The sequence below is a fragment of the Gopherus evgoodei genome, chromosome 13, assembly GCF_007399415.2.
Source record: "Gopherus evgoodei ecotype Sinaloan lineage chromosome 13, rGopEvg1_v1.p, whole genome shotgun sequence".
NCBI lineage: Eukaryota > Metazoa > Chordata > Testudines > Testudinidae > Gopherus > Gopherus evgoodei.
Window position 1 is genome coordinate 6,275,721 of NC_044334.1, and position 16,159 is coordinate 6,291,879.

The 16,159-nt window shown below is 46.8% G+C and overlaps 1 protein-coding gene across 5 annotated transcripts in view; it reads right to left on the bottom strand.

The window, feature by feature from the left end:
* KNTC1 (kinetochore associated 1) overlaps positions 1 to 16,159 on the bottom strand; it is an 81,133-nt gene that overhangs the window by 13,075 nt on the left and 51,899 nt on the right. For all 5 annotated transcript variants that reach the window (XM_030582421.1, XM_030582422.1, XM_030582419.1 and 2 more), the window contains 12 exons: positions 15,927 to 16,036; positions 15,483 to 15,693; positions 14,626 to 14,715; positions 14,114 to 14,285; positions 13,649 to 13,707; positions 13,276 to 13,492; positions 4,969 to 5,042; positions 3,790 to 4,000; positions 3,572 to 3,681; positions 2,795 to 2,841; positions 1,995 to 2,073; positions 892 to 1,010 (listed from right to left, as the gene is read on the bottom strand). In XM_030582421.1, the coding sequence (XP_030438281.1) occupies positions 892 to 1,010; positions 1,995 to 2,073; positions 2,795 to 2,841; positions 3,572 to 3,681; positions 3,790 to 4,000; positions 4,969 to 5,042; positions 13,276 to 13,492; positions 13,649 to 13,707; positions 14,114 to 14,285; positions 14,626 to 14,715; positions 15,483 to 15,693; positions 15,927 to 16,036 (1,499 nt within the window). The remainder of the gene's footprint in view (positions 1 to 891; positions 1,011 to 1,994; positions 2,074 to 2,794; positions 2,842 to 3,571; positions 3,682 to 3,789; positions 4,001 to 4,968; positions 5,043 to 13,275; positions 13,493 to 13,648; positions 13,708 to 14,113; positions 14,286 to 14,625; positions 14,716 to 15,482; positions 15,694 to 15,926; positions 16,037 to 16,159) is intronic.

Below are 16,159 nucleotides of genomic sequence, written 5' to 3' on the forward strand. Positions count from 1 at the left end.
TCTGGGACCGGAGATACTGGCTAGTGTCATTCGGTTGCACAATTCAAGGAGCAGCTTACATGCCAGAGGCTGTGTGTGAACAGCCTAGGAGTGGGGGTTCTCACAGCAGAGCAGGGTAAGGCTAGCTCCCAGAGTCAAGGATTGGAGTGACCTAGCAGATTGCTGGGCACCAGAGGGGAACATCACAGAAGGATGGGTAGTTCAAAATATCACTAGTGACTAAAAACTTACTGTAACTCTTACATGAGAATCACACTCTCACACAGAGATGAATAGAATTACAGACACGTAGGTACACAGCATTATGCATTCTAGACATAAGTTTCTATGGATAAAATGGGCTCTTGCCCCAGATTAATTATAAAATCCACAATCCAAATTCTCAAGAGGAGTTGGAGAGGGTGGCTCTACAGGAGATAATACCTTAAAAGAATTACAATTACTCATAATTTTTCTGCAGAGGCAAATATACTGCCAAAATACCCAAATTTAGTGTCTATTGACTAAGGAGAAGGTGTGTACCCAAGACAAGACTCCTAAAGGGACTGAACATAAGGCCCATAGATGGTGAGAGAAAATGCTTCAAATATTACAGAAATAACCCTAATCACTGCAAATAAAGTAGTTAAAAATCGGCTTCATGCCCTAGCACAGACATCATAGAAATTTATAAGTCACTTTCAGAGTAAAAAATGGGCACTAATATTATGCAGTATTGTATGATACATACAAGAAGATACAGTGTGTGCTTTTGAAATAAGTTAAAAAATGGAGGAGAAAAAGGAAAGCAAATTAATTAAAAAAATCAGCAAAAGTGCTGTTCTAAGAGGTTTATGGACGCATAGTTGGATTTCACTGGAATACATTTCATTGGAAAAATATTCAGCTTACTTTACTTTCTCAATGGGTTTCTTAAACAGTGATTCAACCATATCTGCATCTGCTAAGTAGATCAGACACTTAAGAGCTCTGCTTCTCTGGGCAAATGTCAACTGGTTTACACCAATAGGCTGAAAGATAAAAGATGGTTATTGGTAAAGTACATCTATTTGCTGAACAGTAACAAAAACAGGATTTTTTTTTTTTAAATAACTTACATATTCAGTCTACCATTCGTGGGCTCGGTTTAGCACAAATGTTGTGCAGATTAACTTGGACAGGTTTCCTTTCAATCTATAAGAATTTGTTGTCCAGTTAAACTATTTGTTGAACTTCAATGCACACTGCTGGGCCCACCTGATTTTCCAGGCTTTTAGAATGTTACAGTAGAGATGAAATAGTTATGGCCTGTTGTATTGTTTTTTTGTTTTTTTTTTTTTAATTTGCATGGACTGCTGGTTCTTGTAAAGTGGAGAGGGAACCGCAGTTGTTTTAACTGTCGGGTTGGAGTTCCCTTCCCCCACTAAGAAAACGTGAGCCAATAGCTTAGTGCACTATAAAGCTACCTAATCAAGTGCTCTTAAAGTTAGTCCTGATACCACCCAAAGGCAAGATCAATCAGCAATAGTTCAAAGTCCTAGAGTTTAAGGGTGAACTTCTGGCCACAATGAAGTTAGTGGCAAAACTCCCATTGACTTCAATGAAGTCAGGATTTCACACCAAAAGAGAAAAATCATTAAGTATAAAACTGAATAATTTATGTGCATATGCTAAAGCAGGGGTTCACAGACTTTTGTACTGGGGACCTCTTTCACATAGCAAGCCTCTGAGTGTGACCCCCCTTATACATTAAAAACACTTTTTTATACATTTAACACCATTATAAATGCTGGAAGCAAAGAGGGGCTTGGAGTGGAGCCTGACAGCTCACGACCCTCCATGTAATAACCTCACGACCTCCTGAGGGGTCCCGACCCCCAGTTTGAGAACCCCTGTGCTAAAGCAAGTTACAAAGCCTCATATTTAACACAAATTCCTTTAAACAGATTCATTAAAGTATAATAAAGATGGGAAATCTCTATTAAGTGTTTTTTTAAAGTAGTCTCTAAACTTACAGATGTGGCAGATGTTGTAATTGCAAAAAGCATTCTTGAGCTGTAATCCATTGGGCGTGGTTGAAGTAGATATACAACTCTGTAAAATATCATTTGTTTTTAATAGAAGTACAGTGTTGCATAGACTTTGCATTATAATACAGCATATTCATTTTATTCCAGACATAAATATATTCAATATGAGATATGGATTAACCCTAGATTATGGATATGGCCTACAGCATATATGATGACAAAACTATGGGCCCAGTCATGGAAACCCTTACTTCCATGCATAGTGCTTAATCTCACATGTAGTTTCATTACGAATGAGACTACCTGAGGGAATAAGTATCTGAAGATTCAAGCCTTGCGTTGAGAGAAAATACAGATGGGATAATACAAGATGTGCAACATAGTGCTTTTCCATTTCCCTGGTGTTAGAGAATGATGACTGCCCACTCTGATTTTGCACTATGTGGCAGTCTTACAAACTAGTTTTGAGAAGGTTTTAAAGAGGCAACAATCTAGCTTCTGTAACTTGTAATGAAGTAACTATATGAAAGTGCCATCTGTTCAGCCAAATCCAACATACAGCCCATTTCCGCACGTTATCAGCAGGGCAGCAGGATCATGTTTAAAAACACAACAGTACTGTGGGCTCAATACTACATCCCTTGCCTAAGCCAGTGTCCCATTATAGCCAATGGGAGTTTTGCCTGATTAGGGGCTACAATATTGTGTTTTATCTGCTGGGAAGCCAAAGATCTTTAAAAACTTAAGTTAACAAAAGCTGACTATATATCATAAGACAAATATACCTCCTGAGTTCTTCATCTTCCTGTATGTCCCCAAAGCTCTGAGTTTTCTATAAAGCAGAAGTGGATAAAAGTAGTTACGGAATTATTTGAACTTGCAGGTTTTGAATGGAAAAAATCATTCAAAGGCTAGATTGAGCCTTTATTCAAATCCTGTGTAAAGGGCTGTGCACAGCTGTGCCACCCCAGACGGAGCACTGGAAATAAAATTTTGCCTGTGTCACAATTCCTATTCGGCTCTACTCCTTGTTGCTCCAAAATATATGCTATCGCTTCATTAAGTGCTAATTACTCCTCATTTTGCTGGCCAGTGTTTTGAGGACAAGGGATGCTGAAGCTAAGGGTTCACCATTCCTTCTCCCTGTCCATCCATTTGCTTGGGAAGGACATGCAGTACAAAGTATTGGACAATCAACCCCAACACTGCTCTAACGTGCACTGAGAGCTGTATTACGCCCAAGATGGCTCTAAGCTCAAGGATGTGTAAAGCCATCTTTACTATTCCCTACCTTTCCTGGGATCTGCACTAAAGAGAACTAACAACCAGATGAGAGAATGAGGATTCTGATCTCTATACAGAGTACAAGGAAAGACATTTCAAATTGTTCTCATCAGGCATAATTGACTGGAAAGACCTAAAAAGACATTGAAATGAAGTTGGTCTGAAGTCTGTTTTAGATGCATTGCACAGCTCTCTCTTCTCAAATGCTCACAACCCTGGTTTGTGAAGAGCTGAGAATAACAGTTTTCTATAAAATATAAAGCTCATTCCCTACTTACTTCATCTGTTGGTATATTTGGACACAGCCATTTTTCAAGCAATTTATCCCAGATTTTGTTCATATCCAAGTTGTTAATTTCAGCTATTTCCTTAGCTGCTGCATGAATATCTACATATATAGAAAATGCAAATTTATTTTAAAAACCCTCAGGCAAGATTCATTTGTAAATTATATCCATTTTGCCCCTCAGAAATTTACTAGAGAAAGTTTACTAACCTGGATAATCTCTGTTCATTGGATTTTGAATCCTTTGGTTTATGCTGCTGTGCTCATAGAGTAAAACGATAAGATTTGCTGGCTTTCCAGTAAGTTTCAGATGCTCTGCGGTGCTTAATTTGTGGGTTATTAGCACAGTTTCTGTGGCTGATCTCTGATACTGCATACGTAACTTCTTCAGCAGTACTTCAGCTTTTTCGTGTGATTCATCCTTTATCAAAATAGTGACATTTGTAAACTTCCTTCCATTTAGAGACTTTTAAAAAAATGTTGACTATTCACTATAACATTCAGTCTGATGTAACAGTTGAACATTTAACTAGTGTGTAAAGCCTATTGCTTTTGTAATATTTCCTTTTGAGTTTCTAGACCTTTATGTGCCAAGCAGAGAGACAGCTCTCTGGAGCAGCTGCTAGGGATGTAACAGTAGTTTAATAATTTGAGTGATATTATTCATTGCCAGTGTCCTTGGACAATAATGAGCACTGTGGAAACACCAGCAAAAGTGGTATGTCTATATGTAATAGTAGATAAGAAACCTTATGGGAAAGAGTTTGGATAAAGCTGAAGAAAACTTGGGTTCAGCTATAAGCCTAGCAAGCAAAATAAACCTTCAATTTAAGAGTGGCTCTAATCTAATTTGAATCTCTGAAAAATCTCACTGTAATGTTTTATGTTCATTGTCTCACTGACTCCACAGCAAGTTTTCCCCTCCCTCCTCTGTCCCCACCTGCCAGCCCAGAAATTCAGCCTGGAATCTGAGAGTCGAGTTAGGGATGTGCATGCTAGAAAGAATCTATCAGCAGTAAAGGTTCTGTATTGGAACCAAATTAATAATAGGAAATGCAGTTAAATAGGAAAGTATGAGAATCCTCCCCCCACCCCCCAACAGACAAAAACCCAACCCATAACCCATATTTGTTAGGAAATGACAGATAAATGACAATTGGACAGAGAGTAATTCTGTTGTGGATGCCATTTTTTCCAGTCACTTTCCATTGGTGCACTTTATATAAAAAGGGTTTTATTCTTTATATTGTGGGAGTTTTTTTTATTTGAATGATATGGTTTGCTTTGATATGATGCACACTTTATCATCCAAATTACAACAAAACAAAAAAACATAAAAATTATCATCTCTATATATTCAGGTATGTCCTGTGGATCTGGTGTCATTACCTTGGTTGTAGTATTTGTTAGCCATTTCTCAGCTAAATAGAGACAGAATTTCAATGCCTGAATCTGGTCAGGCCCTTAAAAAGAAAACAGTAAAGAATAATAAATATGTTTTCACAAATCCCTTCTATGGTACATAGAGTAACCCGTTTAAAATGTTTTGCTACCTTCTCTTGGGGTTCAAAAGCATCTAGTTTAGAATATTAAGAAAATGTTTACAAGGTTCTCTTGATCGAGTTTTCAATCAGTTTTCCTTAGCAAGAAAAGATGGAAAATTATCTTACATGTATAGCTAAAACATAAATGAGACGCAAGTTCATTGGTTTAAATACTTTAGGCCTGCTGGAATATTTACTTTCAAGACTCTAAAAACTAGGACTTACAATTATTCTGGTAAGTAATCAGTACCAGATTTTAGCTTTTTAGCCTTATACTTGTTTAAATCCTATGAACAACCCTAATCTAATAGAAATTTAATAGCAAGATAAGTCTCTAACTCTTCCCAAAATGTAACTTTTCACTTTGCTTTCCACCACTGACTTCCACTTCTGCATTTGCCACTCCACCTCTGTCTTGACTTCAAAATATCAGAACATAAAGAAGACTCACAGTGATTTGTGTAACCCTTGTCCCTTTTTTCTCTACCCCTTTTCTTTGTCTAGTCTCATTTATGTTGAGGACTCTTAGGGTCAGAGGTCACTCTATGACATCCTGCCTCTGTTTCACTCCTTCAGGGCCCCTTACACAGACTACTTTTTCTGTGGTCAAAATACCCCTCCTGGGAGCCTGGGTTTATTTACAGAAAATAAACTCAAATGAAAACTCAAAGTCCCAAATTACAGCTCACAAATAGATGTTCCTCTTCCTACTCCTACGCTTTTCTGCCTGGAGAGCTGTCATTCCCCTGCTTGTTCAGGGTCTCTCCTCCTTAGCAGATTACTCCCACCCCTTCCTAGCTGCAGTCTCAGTGCCAGATCCCAGGACTCTGCTCATTCCTAGTAGTCTCTGCTCTCCCTAATCATCTCCCAGCATAGTCTGAACAGTACATAAAATGTACAACCCTGGTCTCTCTCACCACAACCCAACTCTCCACCACAGCTCTGAAATTCGTAAGTTTTCTCCCGTCCTTATACCAAGACAGCCACCCTAGCCCTTCCAGCTGGAGTATACTCCTGCTCTTCCCAGCGGGAACCCTCACAACATCCCTTCTGGGAAGCATCTTTGTGGAACCCTGGTGTCTTCTGCCACACTTAAGTGGCCTTGTCCATTCATTTCCTTCCCACTTTCAGGACAACCTTCCTAGCCCTTCCAGATGAAACACAAAAAACGGTTACTCACATTTGTAACTGTTGTTCTTCGAGATGTGTTGCTCATATCCATTCCAGGTAGGTGTACGCGCCAAGCATGCACGTCTGCCGGAAACTTTTTACCCTAGCAACCCCAGTGGGCTGGCAGGTTGCCCCCTAGGGTGGCGCCAGTATGGCACCTGATATATACCCCTGCCGGCCCGCCCGCTCCTCAGTTCCTTCTTGCCGGCTACTCCGACAGTGGGGAAGGAGGGCGGGTGTGGAATGGATATGAGCAACACATCTCGAAGAACAACAGTTACAAAAGTGAGTAACCGTCTTTTCTTCTTCGAGTGATTGCTCATATCCATTCCAGGTAGGTGATTCCCAAGCCTTACCTAGGCGGTGGGGTCGGAGTGAGAGGTCGCGGCCTGGAGTACTGCAGAGCCAAAGGCCGCATCATCTCTGGACTGCTGAACCAGGGCGTAATGGGAAGCAAATGTGTGGACCGATGACCAGGTCGCCGCCCTACAAATCTCTTGGATTGGCACGTGGGCAAGGAAAGCCAGCGATTATGCTTGTGCTCTGGTGGAGTGAGCAGTCACACGGCCCGTCGGAACGTGGGCCAGGTCGTAGCAAGTCCTGATGCAGGAGGTAACCCAAAAAGATAACCTTTGGGAGGAAATCGGCAGCCCCTTGACCCGGTCTGCTACCACCACAGATAACTGGGGGGACTTGGGGAAGGGTTTGGTCCTGTCCACATAAAATGCTAGCGCCCGACGGACATCTAGCGAGTGGAGCTGTTGCTCCCTGCGGGACGAATGGGGCTTTGGGAAAAAGACTGGGAGGAAAATCTCTTGGTTAACATGGAAAGCTGAGACCACCTTGGGAAGAAAGGCAGGGTGAGGCCTCAGCTGTACCTTGTCTTTATGGAAGATGGTATACGGTGGGTCCACTGTGAGGGCCCTCAGCTCGGACACTCGTCTAGCTGAGGTAGTGGCCACTAGGAAGGCTGTCTTCCACGAGAGGTAGAGCAGGGAGCAAGTAGCTAATGGCTCGAATGGAGGGCCCATGAGCCGAGTTAGGACCAGGTTGAGGTCCCATGAAGGAGCCGGAGGGCGGATTTGTGGATAGAGCCGCTCCAGTCCCTTCAGGAATCTCGCCACCATAGGGTGGGAGAAGACAGAACATCTGTCCATTCCAGGATGAAACGCGGAGATGGCCGCTAGGTGGACCCAGAGGGATGACAACGCCAGACCCTGGGTCTTGAGGGACCAGATGTAGTCTAAAATAGTGGTGACGGGAGTCTCCATAGGGCGAAGAGCTTTCTCTGAACACCAGCAGGAGAAACGCTTCCACTTAGCTGAGTAAGTCGCCCTGGTGGAAGGCTTTCTACTGCCCATGAGAACCTCCCAAACCGGGGTAGAACAGCGCAACTCGGAGCCTGTCAACCACGCAGGAGCCATGCCGTAAGGTGTAGAGACGGAAGGTCCGGGTGACAGAGCCCGCCGTGGTCCTGGGTGATCAGGTCCCGATGCAGGGGCAGGGTAACTGGGTTGGCTACTGAGAGGTCCAGCAACATGGGGTACCAATGCTGTTTGGCCCATGCTGGAGCTATGAGAATCACCCGGGCTCTGTCTCTGCGCACCTTGAGGAGAACCCTGTGTATCAGCGGAACGGGAGGGAATGCGTAACACAGGTGGGCTGTCCATGGGATCAGGAATGCATCTGCTAGAGACCCTGGTTCCTGACCCTGGAAGGAGCAGAATGCTCGACACTTCCTGTTCTGCCTGGACGCGAAGAGGTCCATCCGGGGACGACCCCACCTCTGGAAGAGTGAAAGGGCGACATCCGGACGGAGGGACCACTCGTGCGAACGGAAGGATCTGCTCAGCCGATCCGCTAGTGTTCCGCACTCCCGGGAGATAGGAGGCGGAAAGGTGAACCGAATGGGCTATGCAAAACTCCCAGAGGCGCATTGCCTCGAGACACAGGGGAGAGGACATGGTGCCGCCCTGCTAGTTGATGTAAAACATGGTCGTCGTGTTGTCGGTGAACACCGCGACACAACGACCTTGAAGGAGATGGACAAACGCTTGACAAGCAAGGCGGACCGCTCTCAACTCTCGTATGTTGATACGGAGGTTGATCTCTTGAGGTGTCCACAAGCCCTGAGTTCTCTGGGTGCCGCAGTGTGCCCCCCAGTCCAGATCTGAGGCGTCCGTGGTCAGGGATACCGAGGGCTGGGGCGGATGGAACGGGAGCCCCGCACAGACTACGGACTGGTCCAGCCACCAGCGAAGGGAGTCCAGCCACCAGCGAAGGGAGTCCTCTGAGGAACGGTGACGACTGTGTCCAACGAATGTCTGGCCGGCCGATACTGCGCAATGAGCCATGATTGAAGAGGCCTCATGCGGAGTCGGGCATATGCCGTTACGAACGTACAGGCTGCCATGTGGCCTAGAAGGGCCAGACATGTTCGTAGAGAGGTCAGCGAGGCCGCCTGTAAACATAGAATGATGGCCACCAGCGACTGGAACCTGGGCAAGGGTAGCAAGGCCCTGGCCAGGGTAGAGTCCAGAACGGCCCCGATGAACTCTATCTGCTGCGTGGGGAGCAGAGTAGACTTGTCCACATTGATGACGAGGCCCAAGGCAGCAAAGAGGGTGCTGATCCTGTCGACATGGTCGCGGACCTGCAGCTCCGATGTGCCTCGGATCAGCCAGTCATCCAGGTAGGGGAAGACGTGAATGCGGCAACGTCGAAGGTGTGCGATGACGACTACCATCCATTTTGTAAACACCCTTGAGGCCGTAGAGAGGCCAAACGGAAGGACCGCAAATTGATAATGTTGGTGGTCGACCACAAAGCGGAGGAAACGTCTGTGTTGGGGGGCAATGGAGATGTGAAAGTAAGCGTCCTGCATGTCGAGGGCGGCGTACCAGTCTCCGGGATCCAGGGATGGGATGATGGTTCCAAGGGATACCATGCGAAACTTCAACTTCACGATATACTTGTTGAGTTCCCGCAGGTCGAGGATGGGCCTGAGGCTGCCCTTGGATTTGGGGATTAGAAAGTAGCGGGAATAAAACCCCTTGCCCTTCTCGTTTTCCGGAACCACCTCTATGGCTCCCTTGACAAGGAGCGCGTGCACCTCCTGATGGAGGAATTGCTCATGAGAGGGGTCCCTGAAGAGGGACGGGGATGGTGGGGGGGGGGGGCGAAGAAAACTGCAGGCGATAACCGGCCTGCACCGTACGCAAGACCCATCGGTCTGACGTTATTCGGGTCCACGCCGGGAGGAAAAAAGAAAGGCGGCTGGAAAACTGCGGGGAGGGATCCGGAGGGAAAACCGGAGGGGAAATGAAGGCTTAGGCCCTGGAGGGGCCTTGGCGGAGCCTTGGTTCTGCCCCGTTTGGCCACCGGACTGCCTGCGGCGGTTGTTCCTGCCGCGGCGCCTAGAGAGGTCCTGCCGCGGGCGGAACTGAGGGTACAGCCGCCGCTGCTGGTTCTGCTGCCGGAATGGCCTGCGCTGTGTCGCAGGCGTATGCATTCCCAGCGACCGTATTATGACCCTGTTGTCCTTGAGGTCTTTTAGTCTAGGGTATGTTTTATCAGAAAACAGGCCCTGGTCTTCAAAGGGGAGGTCCTGGATTGTATGTTGGAGCTCCGGTGGAAGGCCAGAGACCTGCAGCCAAGAAATTCAGTGCATCGTGAGCCCCAAGGCCAGGGTCCAAGCGGCCGAGTCGGCAGCATCAAGGGAGGCCTGTAGCGATGTTCTTGCTACTTTCTTGCCCTCGTCCAGGATGGTGGAAAACTCCTGGCGGGCGTCCTGAGGCAAGAGCTCCGCGAACTTCCCCGCCGCTACCCACGAGTTGAAGGAGTAGCGGCTGAGGAGGGCCTGCTGGTTTGAGACCCGGAGCTGTAGCGCCCCCGCTGAATAGACCTTGCGGCCCAGGAGGTCCATTCGTCTCGCCTCCTTCGACTTGGGCGCTGAGGCCTCTTGCCTGTGGCGCTCTCTGTCGTTCACCGACTGGACCACCAACGAGCAGGGTGTCGGGTGAACGTATAGATATTCATAGCCCTTCAAGGGGGCCATGTACTTTCGTTCCACCCCTCGAGCGGTCGGAGGGATGGAGGCCGGTGACTGCCAGATGTTAGTGGCATTGGCCTGGATTGTCTTTATAAAGGGCAGGGCCACTCTGGTGGGCGCATCGGCGGAAAGGATGCTCACCACCGGGTCCTCAATTTCAGACACCTCCTCCGCCTGCAAGTCCAAGTTCTGTGCCACCCTGCGGAGGAGGTCTTGGTGTGCCCTAAGATCCAGCGGGGGAGGACTGGAGGACAAGGTACCCGCCACTGCCTCATCTGGAGAAGAGGACGAGGAAACCCCCGGCAACAAAGTGCCCACGGGGGGGTCCGTGTGGGGCTGCACCTCCGTCCCTGGAGGGAGCTCTGGGTCCCGGTGACTGGACCTGCCATCTGCTTCCGGGGAGTGAGAGGGTCTAGATACCGTCGCCTCTGGTGGTCTGCATTCCCCCGTAGGGCGGGGGGTAATGTGTTGCGGACCCTGGGCTTGGGAATACGCCCATGGGGTCCAAAACCCCCACTGTTGAGGCCCTCGCTCTTGTGGTGGAGGGTCCTGGAACAGGGCCGAGTGTCTGTCCTGGCCCATGGCATAGGCGCTGTCAGTCTGGGAAGAGACCGATGGCTCCCTAGAAGGCCACAGAGGCGCTGAGCCTGATTGGTATGCGACTCTGTGCGCCGAGACCGACGCTCCCCTCGGTGCCGAGGCTCGGTACCGCGACCCACATCGGTGCCGGGATCGGGATCGGGAACGGCGTGATGACCGGGTGCCGGGATCCGGATCGGGATCGATGTCGGTGCCGGGAGCGGGACCGCGACCTTCGATGAGCGCGGTGCCGGGACGGCGGCGGAGACCGGGACCTACCACCGGCGCGGTGCCGGGAGGTCGACCAGGATCGGGACCTACCACCGGTTCGGTGCCGGGAGGTCGACTGAGGAGCCGAACGCCAGGGTGAACGGCTCCTGGAGTCTCGGTGCCGGCGGTGAGACGAGCCCGACCGGGACCGTGAAGATGGCGATCGGTGCCGCGAGTACGACCGGTACCGCCTGGGAGAACGGTGCTGGGACTCCGAGCGGCGCCCCGAGCGCGAGCGTTCACGCCTCCGGGGTGATCGGTGCCGGGACTCGGGAGACAGCGCTTGAAGCATCGGTTTACCCCTGGAGGTTACCCGTCCCGGGGGTGCCGGCTGAGGCTGCAATGGCTCCGTCATTGCGATCAAGTCCCGAGCCGAGGCAAAGGTCTCCGGTGTAGACGGTACCCGTAGCTCGACCCCTGATCTTAAGGGGGAGCTAGGAGGGGCTGGACTCGACGGATCTTCTGGGCCCGGAGTCGACAGCAGCACTGCAGGTGGTGCCGCAGCCAGGGTAGGTGCCGGGCGCTCCACTCGGGCCTGCCTGGATGTTGTTGCAGACGCCGAGGGACGTGAGTCTCCTCCCGGTGCCGGAGATGGTCAGTGCCAGGAGACTTGCCGGTGCCGGCGCAGTCCGGTGCCGGAGTAGAACTGGCTGACTGTGCCGCCGGTGCCAGAGACAGAGCTGCTTCCATAAGGAGAGCGCGGAGTCTTTGGTCTCTCTCCTTCTTCGTGCGAGGCTTAAAAGCCTTGCAAATGCAGCACTTCTCGCTGATGTGCGATTCCCCCAGGCACTTAAGGCACGCGTCGTGGGGATCGCTCGTAGGCATCGGCTTCTTGCATGCCGAGCACTGCTTGAAGCCCGGCGAGCCAGGCATGGGCCGGGTGCCGGGGAGGGCAACGGCCCACCCGCAAGCGATGTTAGACAACTATATACAAGATTCTAACTAACTACTATGCTAACAGTCTATCTATTACTTAACTATGAACTATTTACAACTAAAAACGACAAACAAGTACAGGAGAGCTAGGGCCTCCTCCACAAGTACAGGAGAGCTAGAGCCGCACTCCACAGTTCCAGCAACCGACACGGCGGTAAGAGGGAACTGAGGAGCGGGCGGGCCGGCAGGGGTATATATCAGGTGCCATACTGGCGCCACCCTAGGGGGCGACCTGCCGGCCCACTGGGGTTGCTAGGGTAAAAAGTTTTCGGCAGACGTGCATGCGCGACGCATACACCTACCTGGAATGGATATGAGCAATCACTCGAAGAAGAACCCTGCTCCTCCATGCAAGAAGCCCCTTAGGCTCTCTGCTGGGAGATCATCTTTACCAGGAGAGCATCCCTCACTCCTCTGGCCCTCTCATGGGTCCTCTGGGTCCAGCTCTCCAATGCTGGAGAGGTCAGCAGGTAGGCTCCTCCACTACTCCCCTGGCTCTCCAGCTTGGGGATGCCAGCCAACAAATCCCTCTTGCTGCTCTCCTGACTTCAGCCTTTCACCCAGAAACACTTTCTACTTCCTTCCGGTACCTTTCAGTCTCCTGGTAGCAATCATCAGCCCTTTCTGTCTGAACTAGTCAGAACTGACTCACTAGGATTCCATCTCCTGACTTCCTTCAGGGACGTCCCCTCATTGGCTCTCTCCCTGATCCTTTACAACCGCCAGGTATTGCCTGCCCTCTCAATTGACCAAACGGGGACACCTACTCTGGCAGAGGGGAGCTGGACCTACTTCATTCAGTGGGGTCAGTTACATTCTGACAGGTCTGAAACATGGTTAGATAACAAACAAAACAAAAAAAACTTTGAAGTGCCATGCAAAGTTATGGCATGACAACATAAATGTTTATTAACAAATAAATAACATGTAAAACATTACCTCCACCTATATTCAGCAACTGGCATCTTTCCATTTTGCCCAAACTGGGTTTAGGAACAAATATGGCAAATTATTTGGGGAGGCTAGATGTAGGTTAGTCTCAAAAAATGCTACACAGAAAACTAGAAAGTTGCCCATCTCACCCCCCAACCAAAAAACCCTATCAAACTTAAAACAAAAAACCCCCCAAGCACATGCACACCATACCTGTTGGAAGTTCTTGTGCAATCTTGTGAGCAATAGCTACAGCCCATTCTGGATTAACTATAGATAGCAGATAGGATTGAATGGTTTGCACAGTTTTAGTAGTTTCCTTGTTAATCACTGTTGAACATCCAGCTTTTGTTAGTTCAAATACTTTTGGCTTCAATTTTTTTTCAAAGACATGCCTGGCCGCAGACATGTATAGGGTATCCAGCGAAACCTAGAAGAGTATCGGGTGCAGATTAAAATTTGATTAAGTCTGACATGTATAGAGTGAGGCCAACAACACTCAAAAGGAAAAAAATGCATTTTTCTCCCAGGAAAAAAATGAATGATTCTGAAATAAAAATCCCCCTAGACAGAGGCACAGCCTTACCTTCATTAGTTTGGAAATCAAGAGAAGAGTTGGGAAGGACTCCTCAGTAAGCTCTGCAGCTGTAAGAAAATCAGACAATAAATTAGAAAAAGTCACACTGTCCCAATATAATTTCCCCCTAAGAAATGAAGTAATTTAAGTTTTTTGCTAAATGAAGAAATGTATTGAGACGAAGGATGGTTCTCTGATTAGGGTGTAAATTCCATCCTCCTTTATACACTCCCTGTGTAACCTTGGATAGGTCACTTGTGCGCTGGTCCTCAGTTGGTATAAATTGTCATAGCCCCACTGCAATCAAATGACCCTTAGTTTCTCTGTGCTACAGCTTCCCCCTCTGTAAAATGGGGGCAACAATGCTTCCTAGGTGTTGGAAGGATAAATACATTAAAGGTTGCACATTTGTGAGGCTCACAGATAGTACAATGAGTACAATATACACACAGATAGCTAGAATACTGATCGTACATATAATACTCCAGAAACACTGCGTGGTTCTAAAGAATATCAAATGAAAAGGCAGCCTGGTTTGAGCAGCTGGAGACAGAGAAATCACATGCTCTAAAATATATTGGTGTTCCAGATCCACAGGAGGGGAAGTTCTTTTATAGGATTCCAGGTGTTTCAATAAGCTCAAAGCCTAGAAGAAAAAAACAGGAAGAAAAGTTACATAACTACTTATTTTTCTGAAGTAAAAAACCAGTCTCAACATCTGCCCACAAGTTTTGGGTATATTTTTTGCCAGGATTACTGTATAGCTATAGTGTTTTTTCCCTCTTGTGAGAAACAGCTACACTTCACTATTTAGTTGAATCCATTTTGCCCTCTGTACAAACATGCAACTCCAGCTGATACCAGTGGAATTAGGCAAATGGAGTAATGCAAGAATCTATGTTTGAATTAGTTTAAAACTATACAGATAAACAAAGAATGAGCTAGAGGCTATAAAGAAAGTACCAGCTGCTTATTTTTAACTGTACCTGGTTAAGCTGGATACTTGTGCTATTTTCATCAGCTCTTTGTATCACTCTCAGTACATTTTCTATAGTTTCATAGTCATATGGATCAAGCTGTCCAAAGAAATAAAACAAGAAAAGAACGGATTCAAATTTGGTCTTCATGGTTTTTCAAATTTTATTTTCAATTAAATAGGCATAACAATGAAGAACCTGAGTGCTTCAAAGCACCTTCTTATTTACTTCTGGCATTTATTACTTCCATTCTGGAAAATTAGATCACTACTCATACCACAATCTCAAAACTCATAGAATATCAGGGTTTGAAGGGATCTCAGGAAGTCATTTAGTCCAACCCCCTGCTCAAAGCAGACCAATCCGCAGACAGATCTTTACCTCAGTTCCCTAAATGGCGCCCTCAAGGACTGAACTCACAACCTTGGGTTTAGCAGGCCAATGCTCGAACCACTGAGCTATCCCTCCCCGCAAAACCTCACAAAGTGGTCATGGCATTCCAGAGAGGCCAAATTATGTCAGTAATGAACAAACAGAAAGAAGAGGAAAGAGTAAGCTCCCAGGATACACTCAAGTAGATGTATATTTTTAATTGAAACTTTTGAAGAATTTCCAGTCTTTTTTATTTTCAAACAATAAGGAGAAGCGGGGGAGAGAGAGAAAAAAAAGAGGAAACTAACACATTGTCTCTGGTAGTATTTTCTTAATTAAACTGACAACACATTAACAGTAGTAACAAAGATCTAAATGTAGTTCTTAAGATTCCTTTATAGCTCTCTAATAAACGATAGCCACGTTCATCTGAGTGAGAGGATAGCTATGAAAGTAGTGTTTGAAGTGACATGCATGCTTTGTAACTGTTTTACCTTGTGCAGTATTCCACTGAGGCTAATGACCAGGTCTTTTGTGCTTCTCAGTAAAGGAATTATTTTTACTGATTTGGCCAGTAATGTGGAATGAGGCTGCTTCACAGTATCCTCTGCAGAGTCTCCTTCAACTTGATTTGCATTAGCGCTCTGGAGAAGGAGTGTTTCGACGCAAAGCTGCAGTGCTGCATCGCTGTCCAACATGAAAGTTCTGAAAAGGAAGAACATGTTTTCATTTTAAATCAATATGATTAGGGTGTGGATTTCATTATGAGTAAATTCACAACAGCCAGAATTACTCGTACTGCATTTTACGAAGGTGGACAGTTATTTTTTGAGTTTGTTTATTCATAAACAGCCGATATTTAAACTGAAACAGAATAATATAAACACATTACTTATTATGCCAGCAACAACACAATTTTGACTTGCTTCAGATATTACCTGCAGTATTTCAATATAAGGTCTGTGTCTACATTTGGATTCTTTACCAGGGTTCTTATGAGTTCTTTCTTTCTTATTGATGGCTGCCTAAATACAGTCTGGAAAGAAATCTGCAGATACAAAAAAAGGGTAGTCTAGTAATGATGCTTCAAATATTCTTTCACAATCAAGGAATTATTTTCAATATGCTTGGTATTACTCATTTGCACTCTTCTATTCCAACCGTTTACTTC